This window comes from Typopeltis vanoorti, chromosome 7 (genome assembly GCF_054136105.1).
Source record: "Typopeltis vanoorti isolate ZY-2024b chromosome 7, IOZ_Tvanoo_1.0, whole genome shotgun sequence".
Classification (NCBI taxonomy): Eukaryota; Metazoa; Arthropoda; class Arachnida; order Uropygi; family Thelyphonidae; genus Typopeltis; species Typopeltis vanoorti.
The window spans coordinates 44,819,080-44,838,400 of NC_143555.1; the positions used below are offsets into that span (position 1 = coordinate 44,819,080).

At 36.1% G+C, this 19,321-nt stretch overlaps 1 protein-coding gene across 2 annotated transcripts in view; it reads left to right on the forward strand.

The window, feature by feature from the left end:
* LOC150104641 (two pore channel protein 2-like) overlaps window positions 1-19,321 on the forward strand; it is a 480,610-nt gene that overhangs the window by 74,224 nt on the left and 387,065 nt on the right. For both annotated transcript variants that reach the window (XM_090395240.1, XM_090395242.1), the window contains exon 4: window positions 18,044-18,295. In XM_090395240.1, the coding sequence (XP_090251366.1) occupies window positions 18,044-18,295 (252 nt within the window). The remainder of the gene's footprint in view (window positions 1-18,043; window positions 18,296-19,321) is intronic.

The following is a 19,321-nucleotide window of genomic DNA, read 5'->3' on the forward strand; positions in this document are numbered from 1 at the left end:
TGAGACCAGCTAATTCACCTTTAGTTGAAAGAGACCAGATAAAGGTTCCTCACATCATGGATGGGAATCGAACCCCCCCAGGTCTTTCCAACCAAAGGGCTTTGTTTATACCGACTGTACTATGGAGGCTCTAAATTTCAAACTGCATAGTATTGCAGCACAATTAATATAAAATTTAACTGGCTTTACAACCACCACTTTTTTAAAATCTCACTTCAAAAAAAAGTGTTTTTTTCATGTCAGTTTCTTTTCTGATATTTTGTTTTCAATATTATTATTATTAACACCAGACCTCCATGCAATCTAAAGACTCATCAGTGGAGGCAAACACTGTTACATACAAAATCCATCAAACTGTGCTTTAAACTCGTTCACTGTATCCTGTATTCACCACGATGTCAGGCAGAGCATTCCATTGATCAACCACTCTTCATGTGAAGAACCTACTCCTTATGCCCCTGTTCACACTTTCTTCATACAACTTCCAGGTATGTTCCCTTGTTCTACTCCTTTCCCATTCTGTGAAAATTTTTTTTCCACATTAACCTGGTAACAACACGTTACCATCTTAAATGTCTCAGTAATATCCCCTCTCCTCCTCCTATTCACAAGCCTTTGCAACTGCATTCTCTCAATCTATTTCATATCCCACATCCCAAAGACCAGTTATAGTCTTAGTTATCTCTGGATACTTTCCAATATATTCTCATCACTATGAAAACCAGGGTTCAAATTGCAAAATAATCCATATGAAGCCTAATCAAAGCCTTATACAATAGAACCAGAACCTCTTTATTTCTAAGTCTTCTGCATTATTGCCTTAATCTGATGTGATGTCTTTGCAACTTGTACAGTGTGACATCTGAATTTCAAATCCTTGTCTACTACCACTCCAAGATCTCTTATCTCCTCAACTTCCTCCAAAATTTCCCTGCCAAGTACACTTCAGATCCCATTGTTGCCTACCAAATTTCATGACCTTACACTTGGCAACATTGAATCGACAGTTCCATACTGTTGCTCACTCATACAATCTATTCAAGTCCTCCTGTAAGGCCACAACATTTGCTTGATTCCTCGTCGCTCTCTCCAGTTTTGCATCATATGCACACAGTTATATATCACCAGTTAAACCTATTCCAGTATCATTAATATACATATTAAATAAGAAAAGTCCAAAAACAAACCCTTGTGGCACATCACTAGTGTCCCCCAACATACACAACTTGCTGATACTTATCCACCAATAGCAATTGACCTACCCAACTCGCAAGTCTGTCATTCAATCTCATCTAGTTCAGTTTAGTGACTAACTTGTGATGTGGTAATCTGTTAAAAACCTTTGGAAAATCAAATTATACCACTGTATATGTACATGGTCATGTTTCCAAAACATGACCTCCTTTTAACAAACCATGCTGACAAGTACAAAGAATACCACTGTTATCAACTCACTTTTGTATCCTATATCTTGCCAACCTCTCTAATACCTTAACTACAATGCCATATATACAGATTGGCCTATAATTTGTTGCCTTAGTGTTATTGTGAAGTGGAACAATTTTGCCTTCTTTCCATTCCTTTGTGACTTGTGCTATTGCAAGACTCATATTGCAACAGGTAGGCCAAGGCTGATGCTAACTCCTTGTTGCTTCCCTTAAGACACAAGGTGATATGTCATCAAGTCCTGTTGCCTTATTGACATCTAGCTTACTTAACTCCCCATATACTTCTGGCTTGCTCACCATTAAGTTTTCTGTCATTTCATTCTCTATACTTCTGCTTCTGATTTCACACTAAGGATGAAACACTGATGAACTGCCACTGAACACCTTGACTATTTCCTCTGCATCAGTCACCAATCTTCCACTTTTGTCTATTATCAGCATCTTACCATAATCATTCATCTTTCTGTTTGCCACATATCAAAAAAAAAAAAAAAAAACTCACAAGGTTTTTTTTTTTGCTGGATTTGCTAAATTCTGCTTGTACTACACTTCTGTTGTCCTTACCAATTGAGTCACTCTTCCTGTCTGCTCTGTATACTCTTCATGCAACTGATTATTATTACCATTATTAATTTTCTGCTGCCTCCAAAGTGCCTTCTTCTAGATTTCATTATTAATACCCTTGTTCATCTATTTTATACCTACCTTATTCAGCTGCCTTTTGGTCTTCAGAATACTTTCACACAATGATGATGTTATGTATTTCTTTGTATGTTCCCAAGCAGCATTTGTTTCCTTACCGCTCAACTTCTCATTTCATGCTATAGCTCTAAGCTGTCTCATAAGCTTGTCATAATCACCAGCCTTATACTTACACATATATCCTTTCTTCACAGAAGTCCTCACATGGGTTGTGGCTAGGCATATGAAGACTTCGTGATCATTCTCATCAACTGGAGGAAAGATCTAAAACCCTTGATCCTCGTGGGCCCTCCTTTACATACTTCTTGAGATGGTTATCTCTCAAGAACTCAAATTCATTTTTCTTATTAATTTTCCTTATTCCCAAATGAGATTCCAATCTCATTCCAATCTTCATATTTACAATATACAGCCATAATTGAAATCAACCATAATAATCACCCTTTCCTTGTTCACTAAGCAAAGTTGCTTATACATTTCTTCATCAAAAGATGAAGAAATGTATAAGCAACCTTATTTTTCTTCTTGTTTCTTCTAATTAATATTTGGACATATTTCATCTGAGTTCTTTATCATAGTTGATTATGCCAGTTATGACAGTTGTTTTGCTCTGAGCAGCAGAACTGGTCATTGCCAGTATATGTAGTTTCACCTTTTGGTGGCAATGTTAGCTTACTTAAGTGGAAAAAGCAGTGTGGTTTAAGAGTAGAGATGTTTTCTTTTACCCTGATTCTTTAACACTGTGCAAGGGGGGGGGGGGTCATATTTTACTAACATTATATTGCCTCAGACTAATAAATTCAGGTCTTTTCAGGATACCAAACAGATTTTTGTCAATATAGTCTAGAATTGGCAGCTCATTTTTGTTCACTTGCTAACAAAATTAATATCAATAAAGAATAAGAAAAAAACTTTTGAATCCTCAGATAGATTTAAAAAAAAAAATTTAAATATACATTGTATAAACAGATATATATATATTTTCCTCAGTAATCTTTCAGTTATTCAAACCACAGGGTGAAAACAGCTTGCTGGTCAGATTATTTGAAGTTTTGAATTATTTGAAGGTATGATTGCATGGTGTTGTACCAGAAGTCAGCTGACATGCTAATCCAGCGTTTCTCAACCTTTTTAAGCCCAAGGACAAGTAAAATGTCTAAAACAATTCTACAGACCACTACGTTATGTAATTTTTTTTTTTTAATGTATGTGGGGATTGCCAACATTTACAACATATAGGGTCAAAGCTGTATAACTGAGAGGAGACCTCCACAAAGCGTTTAAAGGAATGCGGAGAACCGACCAGGGCTTCTGACCTAATGTCCAATCTTCACCTTCTCATAGTGCACCCTGTTGGATATCTACCTGGATACTGAACGAACGAGGATGGGCTGGCAATTTGGGATTTAGCTGACCAAATTTTATTCTTATTGGTTAAACCAAAATACAAAATGATGGTACAACATGACAAAATTTCATTCCGGCTGGGGCTTCGCCCGGTTAAACAAGACCCCAGTTGTTTTCACCAGGGAACCAGGGCAAACAGCGAAAAGTCAGCTACTGGAACAAATCCTAAAACACACCCAATTCAACATCACCAGAGTTCAAGATAGGTACTACCAACATAAGAAGCCTGAATGGCAAAGAAATGGAGCTAGCTGAGGAATTAGATAAGTACAAGATCGACATAATAGGGGTGAGTGAAACAAAACAGACCAAAACTGGTGAGATCTTTCTGAGCAATAAATACAAAATGTTATGTTCAGGCCATGACAATCAAGGAAAAGGAGGAGTAGCCATAGTATTCAACACTAAATATGAGGCTAATCTTGCATGGCAGGCAGTTTCAAGTAGAGTAATGTGGGCAAATATCAGAATGGGGAACTTGACAATGAGACTTATTTGTGCCTATGGTCCCACAAAAGATTCTACTAAGGTAGAAGTGAAGGAATTTTTTGAGACTTTAGAGAAAGCAGCTGACACAATGAAAAATGAAAAGTTGGTTCTTTTTAGGAATCTAAATAGCAGAGTAGGAAATGATTGTCAGTGATATAAAAATATTTGGGGAAAATTTGGAGAAAAGAGCAAAGCTAATAATAATGACAAATACCTGTTGTATTTCTGCTCGGGACATGGACTTGTTATTACTAACACCATGTTCCAATATAAAAATGTGCACAAATCCACATGGAGAGAAGAGGCAAGGAATAAGTAAATTCTCATTGACTATGTTATTGTTGATAGTGATGTTTTCTCCATGGTGCAGGACATCAGTGTGTGCAGAGGATTTAAAAATTGGAAGTGATCACTATTTAGTCTTGAGCAGGATAAAATTGAATTTCATATTGAAAAGAATAACATGTAAGAAAGTTTTAAAGCGAATAAAAGTTGAGCAGCTCTCAGATGTGAACTGTAGACTAAAATACACAAAGATTATTGAAGAAAAAATGAAAGAGTTTGAGAACAGGAAGCAAACCTTGGAGATTCAGTGGCAAGCCTTGAAGAACACCCTGATTAATTCAGCTAGAGAGGCATGTGGTGAAGTTGTCTGCAAGGATAGTAAAATTAGAACTCTATGGTGAACACAGGAAGTTAAAGAGGCAGAGAAGGAAAAGAAGAAAGCATATCAAAAGTTCCTGGCAAGTAAGTCAGCTTGTGCTCTTAGCAAATGTAAGAAAGCTAAACACTGTGTAAAAGTAGCTAAACAAAAGTCGTGGGAGGAGTTTCGTAAGAACATAGAAAATAAATATCAAGAAAGTGGCAAAATATTCTGGAGGTTGTTGAAGAAGCTTAGAATGGAGGAAAGAGTGCTGTAAAATGAGTTAGAGATGATAAAGGCGACATGAAAACAGAAAAATTTATTTTTGAAGCATGGAGTAATTACTTTGAAAAACTGCTAAATGAAACAAGCAGTGATGACAGCACAGTGGTAAAAAACACTGACCAGGCATGCAGTAAGGAATACATATCCATATTTGAAGTAGAAAAAGCCATCAAAGGCTTGAATTGTGGAAAGGCAGCAAGAGTAGATGATATTCGACCAGAAATGCTGAAGTATGGTGGTATAAAAGTCTTACAGTGGCTGCACTGCATAGTTCAGAATGAATGGACAGAGGGACGAATTCCCGTTGATTGGAGTAGAGCTCTCATACTACCCATATATAAAAAAAAGGAAATAAAACTGAATGTGAGAATTACCGAGGTATATCCCTACTGAGTGTTCCTGGTAAGATATATGCAAGTATACTTGAGAAATTTTTGAGAAGAATTGTTGAAGAAGAGGTTAGTGAAGAAGAAGCTGGATTCAGGTCAAATAGAGGCTGTCAGGATTAGATCTTCACTTTATGACAAATAGTGGAGAAATCATGGGAATATAACAAAGATCTGTATTTAAGTTTTGTCGATTTTGAAAAGGCATATGACAAGGTGGCGAGAGAGAAGCTATTCAATACGCTACAGTTATATGGTGTCAATGGGACATTATATCAAGCAATACTTAGTCTTTATTTGAGTTGTAAGTCAGCAGTTAGAATTGAAGGAAGTACAGGAAGATGGTTTAATGTTAAATCTGCTGTTGAGACAAGGATGTACATTATCTCCTCTGTTATTCATTATCTATATGGATCACATTATGAAGGAAAGTGGTATTAAACATGATATCAAAATTGGAGATGTTAATGTCAGCTCTTTGCTTTATGCGGATGATGTTATTCTTCTAAACAAATCTGCTGCCAGTCTGCAAGATTCTCTGACTAAATTGAATAACTATTGTAATAGATATGGTATGAAGGTCAGCAATAAAAAGACAAAGACAATGAAAATAGGCAGAGTCATTGAAAATGTCAACTGTGTTGTGAATGGAGAACCTGTGGAACAAGTAAAACATTTCAGCTACTTAGGCACAATTTTTTGTGAAGATTGTAAATTAAATATAGACATAGACAACAGAATCAGCAAAGCTGGTATGGTAGGAAGTCAATTGAGTAAATTCATATGGAATAAGAGAGAAATTAGTTCTAACACTAAATTGGCTGTATACAAGACAGCGTTCAAACCAGTTTTAACTTATGGATCTGAGAGCTGGGTCAGAAATAAAACACTTGACCAAAGACTAGAGACCGCAGTTATGAGAGTCATGAGAAAGATTAGAGGCGTGAACAGATGGCATCAATGGCAGTATCATATTAAAAACGAGGATATCAAGCTATAGGCCTATCTGTGTGTCAGGTGTTGTGGTTACGTTGTTGGAGAAGCTTGTGAGAACTGGGATCCAGAGTTGGATTGATTACAATGGTGGTATCTTTGATGGACAGCATGGATTTGTTAAAGGCAGGTCATGTTTTAGTAATCTACTTACTTATTACAATAAAGTGACTGCTTTCTTGGACAGAGGAAAAGGATACACAGTAATATACTTGGATTTCACAAAGGCTTTTGATAGAGTACCTCATGATAGGCTGACAGCCAAACTAGAGCAGATGGGGATGGATATTAGATTAGTGCATTGGATTGGTGACTGACTATCTGATAGGTATCAAAAAGTTGTGTATGGGGGGAGCAATATTCAGGAAAAGGAAAGTCACTAGTGGAGTGCCTCAGGGGTCTGTTTTAAGATTTGCATGGAGATATTCAGTTGCTTGCAGATGATGATGATTCAAAGTTGGGAAGAACCATGAAGTGTAGTGAGGAAGTTGTGGTCTTACAAGAAGACTTGAATAAATTGAGTGATTGGGCAAATAAATGGGGATGTGAGTTCAATGTTGCAAAATGTAAGGTTTTAAAATTTTGAAAACAAAGATGGGATGCAGAATTTATGCTTGGTGAGGATATATTGTTGGAGGTGGAGGAAATAAGAGATCTGGGGGTGATAGTGGATAAGGATCTGAAATTTAGGGGACACATAGCCAAAATTGTGAGGACAACACAAAGGCTTCTGGGAATGATGTGGAGGACACTGACATGTAGAAGTATGGAGATTCTTGTTCCATTGTATAAGGCTTTGATTAGGCCACACATGGTCTATTGTGCCCATATTTGGTCACTGGGTTTTCAGAAGGATGAGATGTTGGAAAGGGTCCAAAGGCGACTGACTAAGGTAGTTTCTGACCTGTGGAATGTCGAATATGAGGAAAGATTGAGAAGATATAATTTACAGAGTCTGGTGAACAGGAAGAAGAGGAGAGATATGATAGAGACCTACAAGTTGGTAAGGGGTTGTTATAGGATCAGTGTTGGAGAAGTTTTTACAGAGAATAGTGGGAGATCAGGGGAGAACCAGAGGTCATCCCTGGAAATTGTATAAAGAATGTGTGAGTAGGGGAGTGAGAGTCAGGTTTTTTTTTGTGTGCAGAGTTGTGAATGATTGGAATGCCTTGCCTGAGAATGTGGTGTCTGCAAAGAGTTTGAATGTGTTTAAAACACGGTATGATGAGTTGTGTGTGTGTGTGTGTGAGAGATAAAGGGACCTCCCAGATGAGTCATTGACTCCATGAAGTCTTGGGGTGGTAATAATAATAATATTAGGAAAGAACTTGACATTGTCAGCATCCAGGAATGCATTAGCTGAGATAATCTTAGGTGGTATGGTCACTTAAACAGAATGTTCGAGGAAAGATTAGCAAAGCAAGTGTTCTCTGCCAGGTTGGCAGCAAAACGACCCAGAGGAAGACCGAGATATAGGTGGATTGATATGGTACAAAGTGCCTTAGATGATAGAAATATAAGATTTGATAATGTTGGAGTCTTGAGAAGTAACAGACTGATTTGGAGGAAAATTGTAGATAGGAAGTTAGTAATGATGTAAATTTGTGATGTAGTACTATCATATCCTGTACACCCCTTGAGAGTACATGGCAGGAATTTGATGATCATGATGATATATATTATTATTAGACACCTTCAGGGAGTCCAAAGACTCATTTACATATATATGTAAATATATTATATTTACATACAACATTTACATATTACATATACAACATTTTACATATACGTAAACATTCACAAATACATCTGGAAATACGTTTAAGTTGGAAGTAAATGATTAAAAGTGTATTATCACTGAACAAAGTTTAATTTTTATTAAACAAATAAAGGTATCAGTTTCCAATTTGGTGTGAGCAACTGAATGTGTAAACACCCCATTCATCTGCCCACAGGAACTTTTATGTTTTATATGTCATCTCCATTCATCTGCTCACACTCATTAAGCTCACCCCACATCAACTTGTATATGTTATCCCCATTCATCTACTCATACTCATGAAGCTATCCCCACAACAACTTTTTTCTTCATGCACTCTCTGATTCGACCTGCGACATGTAAACTATTCCATTTGCTAAGTGCATTGTGAGATGAGGGAAAAATGTTGTTCTTATCTTACTCCATTCATCATAATACTGAATATGGACTTGACATCCATGGATTCCATCATGGATGACATCCCTTGTCCTGTCCAAACCATCCACTGTATATACCCAAAATTTTCCCTCAGAACATCCCAGACATTAATACCCCCCCCCCCCACACACACACAATTTCTGGCTGATACGAATCGACTTATTTCCCTGAGGAGTTTTTCATGACCATCAAAAAAATTTAAGACATCCTGTTATGTGAGGACATTCCCAATATCCATAAACAGTCCAACCCACGATGTCAGTCACAAAGTGCCATCCTTGTGGTCAGGCGCATTTTCCCGCCAGCGTGCCATATATACCTTACACGTGTGATTTGTACTAATCGTGTTATGATGGTGGTTTTAAATTATATTTGTCCTGTTTTATCCAGAGGCACAACGGACGTTTATCCAGCAGACGTTTCAACCATTGTACAACTGGTAGTTGCATTAATCAGGCATTGTGCTGGTTTTATTTATATCTGTCCTGTGTGCTGCTTGTATTCATTACATTGTGATGTGTGTTTCTGTATAATCCATGACCGTACTAATGTTGTTGTCTGCATTCGACGGATTCGGTGTGCTCAGCTGCATATTCCCACAAGCGACCGTACGAGGTACGGAACTTTGCTAATCGGGACACAGGCAGCTATCCTCCTCACCAGTAGAGCTGAGCTTCACCGTGACTCACTTTTCGTAACTTTCATTTCACCCCCGATTTTGGAAATGGATTAATTCCAAAACCAGTGAGCAGAATAATCAGAAACTGTAGTCCAAACAAATAATATGATATTCTTTCTTTTAAGGTTACACGGTGATCAGCATTCATATTTATAAATTTAGGGACACAAAAAGACACGTGTTGAAAAGATTATTTTACTAATTACACAGTCCAACACAATTTTTGCTGACTTTTATATGAGACTTGTTTTTTACTAATTTGGGTGCGCTGATTTCAAATATCAAATCCATTTTTCTCTATCACGTCAGATTTTTCCTCTATGTCATTTTTTTTGCTAATTTGTAAGTTTTTGATAGTTTTAAGGAGGCAGTACTATTTAGAGGATCAAAAAAATCGATTTTTTAATATTATTTTCTGAAAGCATGTACTTTTAAAAATCTGTTCCTAACTTTTTATCAAAAAATTCGAAAAATTCCCAAAGATATAGCCTAGTATTCAAAGTGGTGCGCAGATCAGAATCGGAGCGCTCACCGCTCGTGCTTGTTAGTAAACGAATAAATGCCTAAGAACCTGCAATGGTACGTACTGGCACTTTGAATGCAAGAGAGGCCGATAATTAGATACATAACTACTTAACAATATTCATTAAAAATTACAAGAATATTTATAAAAAAATAACAATTTTACTTACACATGAGTTTCAGGGAATAAATTTTTGTTTGTAGCAATTTCTGCTGTGTGTGTTCTGTTTTGGCAATCCCTTTTAATACTCCAACAGTAGTCGGCCATCATGTGAGAATCCCATCTTCCTTAGTACCGATCTTCCATAGTTTTTAAGTCTTGATGAAATCTTTCGCCTTGTTCATCGCTTACAGCACCTAAATTCTCAGGAAATCTATCAAGATGACTGTGTACAAAATGAAGCTTTATGCTCATGTTGCAACCTAGGTGCTGGAAATTTTTAAGCATTGTTTCCACTAGATCTTTGTAATTGCATGCTTTTTTGTTTCCAAGAAAATTATTTGCAACCATCATAAATGAAGTCCAGGCCTCTTTCTCAATTTCGTTCATAGAGTTGATGAAATTTGGGTCTCTCATTAAAGTTCTAATTTGCGGTCCATCAAATACACTGGCTTTAATTTTTTCATAACTAAGTTGTGGAAATTTTTCACATATGTATTGGAAACAGTCACCTTGTAAATCTAAAGCTTTAACATACTGCTTCATAAGACCTAGTTTGATGTGTAGAGGTGGAAAAATAATTTTTTCTCTGTCGATTAAAGGTTGATTTATAACATTTAAGGATATTCTAAGAGGCCAATGTTTCTGACTCCAGTGTTGGTTTCTAGCTCGACTATCCCAGAAGCATAGAAAACACGGAAACTTTGTATATCCTCTTTGAATGCCAAGTAAAAAGTTCACCATTTTAAGATCCACACAGATGATCCAGTTATGGTCTGTATATTTTAATAACTTCAGAACCTTTTTAATGTCCTCATATGTTTCCTTTAAGTAGACTGAATAGCCAATAGGAATTGAGCCATATACATTCCCATTGTGTAGTAAGACACACTTGAGACTTCTGCTTGAACTGTCGATACATAAACGCCACTCATTTGGATGATATTGTACAACACTCATTTCAGTTAGTAAACCTGACACATTGTTACAGTAAACAAACCCACACTCATGTTTAAAATATTGTACAAAATTACTTTCCCTGCTACGATAAAAAGTTATCTTCGTATCTTGCTCCAGTAAGTTTTTTTTCATTTAATCTTGAAGTTAACAATTCCGATGATTCCTTTGATAGGCCCAAATCTCTTACTAAGTCATTCAATTCCACTTGAGTAAAACGTTGCAGTCCAGAACTAGAAATCAAATTCTCATTGTCTAAATCAACATCTGGGTCTTGCTCCTCAAGAACATCTGACACATCCCGATCATGCTTGTTCTCAAGTAAAGGAAGTCCTTTATAAATTGGCACGGCTATTTCATTGGAATGAGCCGCTGGACGAATTGCTGAGTCAAGATTTGGATACACAATTTTTTTCTTATTCTTATTATAACCAGAAGTCTGAACTAAACAAAAATAGCAATCATCTACGTGATTTTTCGGTTCACGCCAAATCATTGGAATGCCAAAAGCTAATTTTTGGCGTTTTCCCTTGCTCCACTGTCGGAAATTTTCTACACATGACTTACACACTTTATTTGGAGCCCATGACTTGTCCTGATCTGCAATTTTTATGTCAAAGTATGCAAAGTACACTTTCTTAACGAAATCAGTGATATTTGTCCTTTGACTGGGAACAGTAAAGCTGCCACAAATGTAGCAGAAGGAATCTACACTATTGACACAATTTCGAGTAGTAGACATGATGTATTTTCTTCACTACTGACTAACATGCAATTAACAAGACAAAAAAAACCAGAGCCTTTATTGAAATGTTATAAGCACTCATCATACTTTCATGATCAATTAATGATTGAACTGATTTCGATCGTTCTTTGTGTGCTATATGCGTCATAGCAAACAAATGAATGCTATGACGCATATAGCATTCATTTGTTTTAGGCAGTTGTCATCGCCTACTTTTCATCACCTAAATGTATTAGGTCGGTTATCGGCCTCTCTCGCATTCAAAGCACCAGTATGTGCCGTTGCAGGTTCTTACTCATTTATTCGTTTACTAATAAATGAGTAAAAAGCGCGAGCAGTGAGTGCTCCGATTCTGATCTGAGCACCGCTTTGAATAATAGGCTATCTCTTCAGGAATTTTTCGAATTTCTTGATAAAAAGTTAGGAACAGATTTTTAAAAGTACATACTTTCAGAAAATAATATTAAAAAATCGATTTTTTTGATCCTCTAAATAGTACTGCCTCCTTAAAACTATCAAAAACTTAAAACTAGCAAAAAGAAAATGCCATAGAGGAAAAACCTGACGTGATAGAGAAAAATGGGTTTGATATTTGAAATCAGCGCACCCAAATTAGTAAAAAACAAGTGTCAGATCATAATCAGCAGAAAAAAAATTTTTTTTTGTTAGCCAGTGTTATTAATAAAACAACACTTCGTGTTTCGACCCCTGTATTGAGGGCATCATCAGAAGGATACATGCGTATAAGTAAACAAGCTACATGCTCTAGTCCTGTACTGGTAAACTAAATCTACGTATTTAATTCATCTTTTTCCTAGCCTGACCTCTAGTGATAAAAAAAAATAATAAAAAAAAAATTAAATTAAATTAAAAATAAAATAATAAATAAATTATTAAATAAATAATTTTATTTAATAAATAAAAAATGTAATAAATTTTTTATTTATTAAATAAATAAATAAAAAATAAAATAAAGATAAAAAATACATCTACAATAAACTGCTAAAGTCCTCATGTATTAATATTCTTCTGGATTCGTACAGTTCTGATTGTTATAATATGATTTCCTTCATTTACTGTTGAATGTTACAAACACTTTACCAGGTTGTCTTCTTGTAGGGGGATTTTTCTTCGGCTTGTTTAGGTTGTTATACAGGTTGTAGATGGGTCCTCCACATTCTTGGAATGGTTATGCCATCATTTTTGTTGAGATTTGGGTTATGTTTGAGCATTTCACATGATTAAATTTCCTCTCAAACCAGGTTTTGGTGCAGTGTAGGGACTTGGTATTTTTCCAATCAGTTCTGTGGTATGTGTGGAGTGCGTGGTCAGAAAGGCTGGTTTTATCAAAATGGAGGTATTTAATGTGTCTTTGTGTTCGTCTTGCCTGATTGGGATAGTTCGTCCTGTTTCTTCTATGTATGGTATGTTACATGTGCATTGTATTTTGTATACCCCCTAGGTGGGCTAGGTATGGAAAAGGATCTTTAGAAGAACTGAATAGGTGTCTTTACTTATTCAGGGGTTTAAAGGTGGTTTTAATGTTGTATTTTTGTAGTGTTCTGTCTATTTTTTCCAAAATGCCTCTAACATAAGGAATGGCAATAGCATTCCTGAAATCTTTTTTGTTCTTGGTGGTATCTTTGTGGAGGATCTTGTGAATAGTTTTTTTATGTATCCATTTTTTTTTATAAATGTTTGGTTGATGATCTTGTATTCCTGGTTTAGAGCTTGTTCATTAGAACAAATAGTTTGAGCTCTGTGTTTAAGGGTGTTTATGACACCTAGTTTTTGTGTTCGGTTGTGGTAAGAATTTTTGTGTATGTATTGGCCTGTGTGTATAGGTTTGCTGTAGACTGAGAAGGAGAGACAGCCAGAGGGAACACATGTGATGAGTGTGTCTAGGAACGGAAGAGAGTTTTCCCATTTCAGTGGTGAATTGGATACGTTTGTGTTGTTTGTTTAGGTGGCTAAGGAAAGTATTTAGTGCTTCGCGGCCGTAGGGGCCAAATGGCAAAAATATTGTCGCTGTATCTGAGCCAAATTTTGGGCTTTAGACATGCTATCTCTAGAGCATGTTGCTCAAAGTCTTCCATATAAAAGTGAGCTATTGGGGGGTGGGGGGAAGTGGTGAGCCCATGGCTGTACCCTCTTTTTGAAGGTAAAAATTGTTTTGCCACACGAAATATCCGGAACAGAGTACGTGGGCAAAGAGTGCCATGATGTCATGTGGAAATATGTTCTGTAAGAGCAAGATAGTGTCATTGATTGGGACATTGGTGAAAAGGGAAGTTATGTCAAAGCTAACTAATAAATCTTGGTCATTGAGTGTAATGTTTTTAATTTTATTTATGAAATGTTGTGCATTTTTTATTTAGGAAGGGGACTGACCTACCAATTCCTTGAGTGTGGCCACTAATTTTTTGGCTAAGTGATAATTTGAGCTGTCAATTCTTTCAACAATTGGATGTAATGGTGTGTCTGCTTTGTGTATTTTTGGTAGATGGTCTGAAAGGACAGTGCCATTACCTTTATCTGCTTTCGTTATTATAATGTCTTGGTTATTTTTTAAGGATTTAAAGGCCAGATTTTTGGTTTTGTTTAAGTTGCTGCTTGGTTTTTTGTTTAAATTCAACCACCATTTATGGAAACATCGTGTATACTAAATTCAAACAAAAAATCTAAGCAGCAACTTAAACAAAACCGAAAATCTGGCCCTTAAATCCTTAAAAAATAACCAAGACATAATCGCAAAAGCAGATAAAGGTAATGCCACTGTCCTTTTAGACCGTAGAAAATACATTGAAAAAATGAACCATTTGATATCAGACCACAACACCTACCAAATGGTAAACTACAACACGTATCAAAAAGAAAACAACTGAATTAATCAAATCCATACACACATGGCCCGAAGAAACAACAAAAAAATTAATACCTCATTATGCCTGTGTGCCCAGAATTTATGGCCTCCCAAAAATACACAAAGCAGACACACTATTACATCCGATTGTTGAAGGAATTGACAGCTCAAATTATCACTTAGCCAAAAAATTAGCAGCCACACTCAAGGAATTGGTAGGTCAGTCTCCTTCCTACATAAAAAATACTCATTTCATAAATCAAATTAAAAACATTACACTCAACGACCAAGATTTATTAATCAGCTTTGACATAACTTCCCTTTTCACCAACGTCCCAATCAATGACACTATCTTGCTCTTACAGAACATATTTCCACACGACATCATGGCCCTCTTTGCCCACGTACTCTGCTCTGGATATTTCGTGTGACAAAACAATTTTTACCTTCAAAAATATGGTACACCCATGGACTCACCACTTTCCCCCCCAATGGCTAACTTTTATATGGAAGACTTTGAGCAACGTACTCTAGAGACAGCATGTCTAAAGCCCAAAATTTGGCTCAGATACGTCGACGATATTTTTGCCATTTGGCCCCACGACCACGAAGCACTAAATACATTCCTTAGCCACCTAAACAAACAACACAAACGTATCCAATTCACCACTGAAATGGGAAAACTCTCTTCCGTTCCTAGACACACTCATCACATGTGTTCCCTCTGGCTGTCTCTCCTTTTCAGTCTACTGCAAACCTACACACACAGGCCAATACATACACAAAAATTCTTACCACTACTTAACACAGAGCTGAAACTATTTGTTCTAATGAACAAGTTCTAAACCAGGAATACAAGATTATCAACCAAACATTTATAAAAAAAATTGATAAAGTATAAAAAACTATACAGTATAAAAAAACTATTCACAAGATCCTCCACAAAGATACCAGTAAGAACAAAAAAGATTTCAGGAATTTCAGGCTATTGCCATTCCTTATGTTAGAGGCATTTCAAAAAAAACACCTTAAGACACCTACTCAGTTCTTCTAAAGATCCTCTTTCACATCTAGCCCATCCAGTGGTATACAAAATACAATGCTCATGTAACATACCATACATAGGGGAAACAAGAGAACTATCCCAATTAGGCAAGACCAACACAAATGACACATTAAATACCTCCATTTTGGAAAAACCGGCCTTTCTGACCACTCACTCCAAACATACCACAGAATTGATTGGAAAAATACCAAGTCCCTACTGCACCAAAACCTGGTTTGAGAGGAAATTTAAAGAGTCATGTAAAATGCTCAAACATAACCCAAATCTCAACAAAAATGATGGCATAACCATTCCAAGAATGAGGAGGACCCATCTACAACCTGTATAACAACCTAAACAAGACAAAGAAAAATCCCACTACAAGAAGACAACCTGGTAAAGTGTTTGTAACATTCAACAGCAACTGAAGGAAATCATATAACAATCAGAACTGTACAAATCCAGAAGAATATTAATACATGAGGACTTTAGCAGTTTATTGTTGTTGTATATTTTATTTTTTTTTTAATTTATTAATTTTTTATTATTTTTTTTATTGCTAGAGGTCAGGCTAGGAAAAAGATTAATTAACTATAGATTTAGTTTACCAGTATACCAGACTAGAGCATGTAGCTTGGTTCCATGTATGCATGTATCCTTCTGATGATGATACAGGGGTCGAAACGTCAACTGTTATTTTATTAATAATTAGTAAAATAATCTTTTCAACATGTGTGTTTTTGTGTCCCTAAATTTATAAATATGAATAATATGATATAATTATTTATTACTCACTTTTAATGAGATGATTAGCTTCTCAGCATTTGCAGAGTTGCTGGATATCTATCTGGCTAAATATTGGTCAACTTCAGTCAAAAATTGGCACGCACACTAAGACGATGTCTGTATTTTGTTTTTATTTGAAGGAATGATGAAAATCCTTTCTCACAAATATAGGTTGTAGAAAACTGCATGTCGATTTTCAATGCTGCTTCAGATAATTCGGTAAATTCACTTCTCACTGAAGGGGAGATCCAGAATCGAGCCAAACCAAGGTCACGGAATTGCATTTTAAGCCCACTGTCACAAAGCTCAATTGACTGTTCTTTTTTTGATAACGAAAGGTCTTTGTCGTGACTATAATCTTGAAATGGATCTTGAACCCACAGAAATTTGTTGTAAAATTTATTCTGAAAATCTGTTTCGAAATTCTGTTTGAGAGTTTTAAGGTGGTCCCAAACCCTTTCCAGAAACTCAGAATCAACAAAAATATCATTTTCCACTAAAAAGGATTCCAATGTTGAAAAGGTGCAAATTATCTGTCTTCTTTTACATAACTAATGCACAACACCAGTTTTTTATTTTCTTCTTTTTTCTCGAATGCTTTTGTTTTGTCGTAGACATTAAGAACAGTTAAAGAATTTCCCTGAAGGGGAGATTTAGTTCATTTAATTTCGAAAAAAAATGTCTGAAAGATAGGATAGTGTTACCAACCATGCTTCATCACGGAGTGATGCAAAATTAGAATTATGTTAATTTACAAACAATAAAACTTCATGTCTTAATTGAAATAATCTTGTTAGTACTCTGCCCCTGGAAATCCAGCAAATTTCAGAATGAAGCAAAAGTTGTATACATTCACTATCCATTTCATCAAAGAATACTGAAAATAACCTATTTCGTGGTTGAGCCTTAATAAAATTTACAATGTTTTCAAAAAAAATCACCTAACAGCTTTTATTCCCGTATAGGGAGTAGGAGAGGCTGTTTTATCCCTATCTAAATTTTGGAGACTGAGTGGGCATTTCAATCTCCACTGGTAGCCAATCAGAGATAGCTGGCCCAAGGCTATCACTAATTAAGCGGCACGCAGTGAAGAGAGACGGCTCAACAAGTGCTGCTATCTCGTGGTGCCTATCACAATATATTTAATGTCTGAAAATAGTATGGGTTCTACAGTCGATTTTCTTGAGTTGATGGGGCGAAAAACCCGAGTTTCTGGGAGAAAAAACATGCTTGCCCATGCCAGAGATCGACTAACTTGGGAACCGGTCGAAAAAAGGCTTAGAAAAAGTTCTTCTATTTGCCGACTAGATTCAAAACCAAGAAGTCTTCCTTCGTGGGTCAAGTGCCATGGTGTACAAATGCCAAATCCACTGAGCTCATGCCCTGAGATGCAGGCTCCATTTGATTTCAATAATTTTTACTTTCTTATTCAATTTTAATTTGTTTTGATAATTAAAAAAATATATTTCATTAATTAATTTAATCTGCCTGTGTACCAGCTGTAGGTAGTCTGCAGACCACAGGTTGAGAAACACTGTGCTAACCCATTCAAGGGTTGTTTAATTGAAGGTTTGTTCATTTGAAGGTTGGATAATTGAGAATCACTGTAGTAATGTTTGTTACATAAATAGAATCCTTTTGTTAGTTTTTATAAGTTAAGTAATATTTTCCAAATTAATTATTTACTGAAATAAAATCATGGTTACAATAATCATTCTTGTTCTCATGTTTAATAGGTAACCATGGGTATTGAATTAGCCTGTCTTCTTTTCTACCTGTTTCGATTAGTACATTCAGCCTCATTTTTGCCTGCAGAAACATTCTGGCGAGACAAAAAGAATTTGTTAGTCATTTGTGCTATGCTGCTTACTGTGATTGATATGGCTTGTTTCATTGGATTATTGAATACAGGTCACCAACATTATGCTATTAGGTGGTCTAGACCACTGCGACCCCTTTTTCTAGTAAATTTTAGTGAAAATAAGCAAGTAAGTAATCAGACTTCTGTTTATACTCAAAATACATAAAACAAATGTAAAGTTACTAGTGCTAGGTTGCTATAGAAAGACTTATTAATGATTAATTATATTTATGTAGTGGTAATTATATTCACTTAACACAATGATGCATGCTCTGGCAGGCATAGTTTTCTTGTGGTGGGGTAGATGGCAATATGATACTCTTTGGGCTACTGCATGGCTTTGTGAAGGGGAGGAATTGTGGCTTAGTAATTTATTCAATTTCTACAATAAAGTGATAGCTGAGCTGGCACCACTATGATCATGCTGGCTTTGCAAAAGCATTTGACAGGATACCACACTGAACCCTATTATAAGTTAAAGCAAATGGGGGATGGACAAGAAGGTGACATGGATAAGCGGTTGTTGGTGGACAGGCATGAGAGAGAGAGAAATATATGATGGAGTTGAATCAAAGAGAAAGCAGGTGACCTGTGGTGTGCCAAAGGGCTTTGCACATCTGTTGCTACTGCTGCTGGGAATGATTTGGGGGTTTTGTTATGTGCCATCCAGTCATTTTCGACTCTTGGTGATCTTGTAGAAAAGGCTCTCCATCCTACTCGGCCTCTTATCCTTTCTTTCCACAGTTGTAAGTCAAGTTGGTAAGTTCTTTTATGTTGTCCATCCAACTTGTTTATGGTCTTCCTCTTCTTCTCCCTCAATCTTCCCCAACATAACTTCCTTTTCTAGTAATTCATCAGCTCACATAATATGTCCAAAGTACATCAACTTCTGTCTGGCAATCATCGCCTCTTTTTTTAAATTTTTTATTTTATTTTATTTTATTTTAATGTTGGACTCATAAAAGGAGAAACTTGTTTACATTTGATTTAAAAGCCTGTATGTTATATTCCTTGGGAAATACGTTCGGAGAAGACTGGGATGAAGGAGGAGGAAAAGAAACTTGTTCTGTGGGTTTCAAGGTGTACTGTGAAAGGATGTTGAGTGGCAGTTGTGCATGTTTCAGTAGGCTAGTACAGAGTGGGGGAATTATTG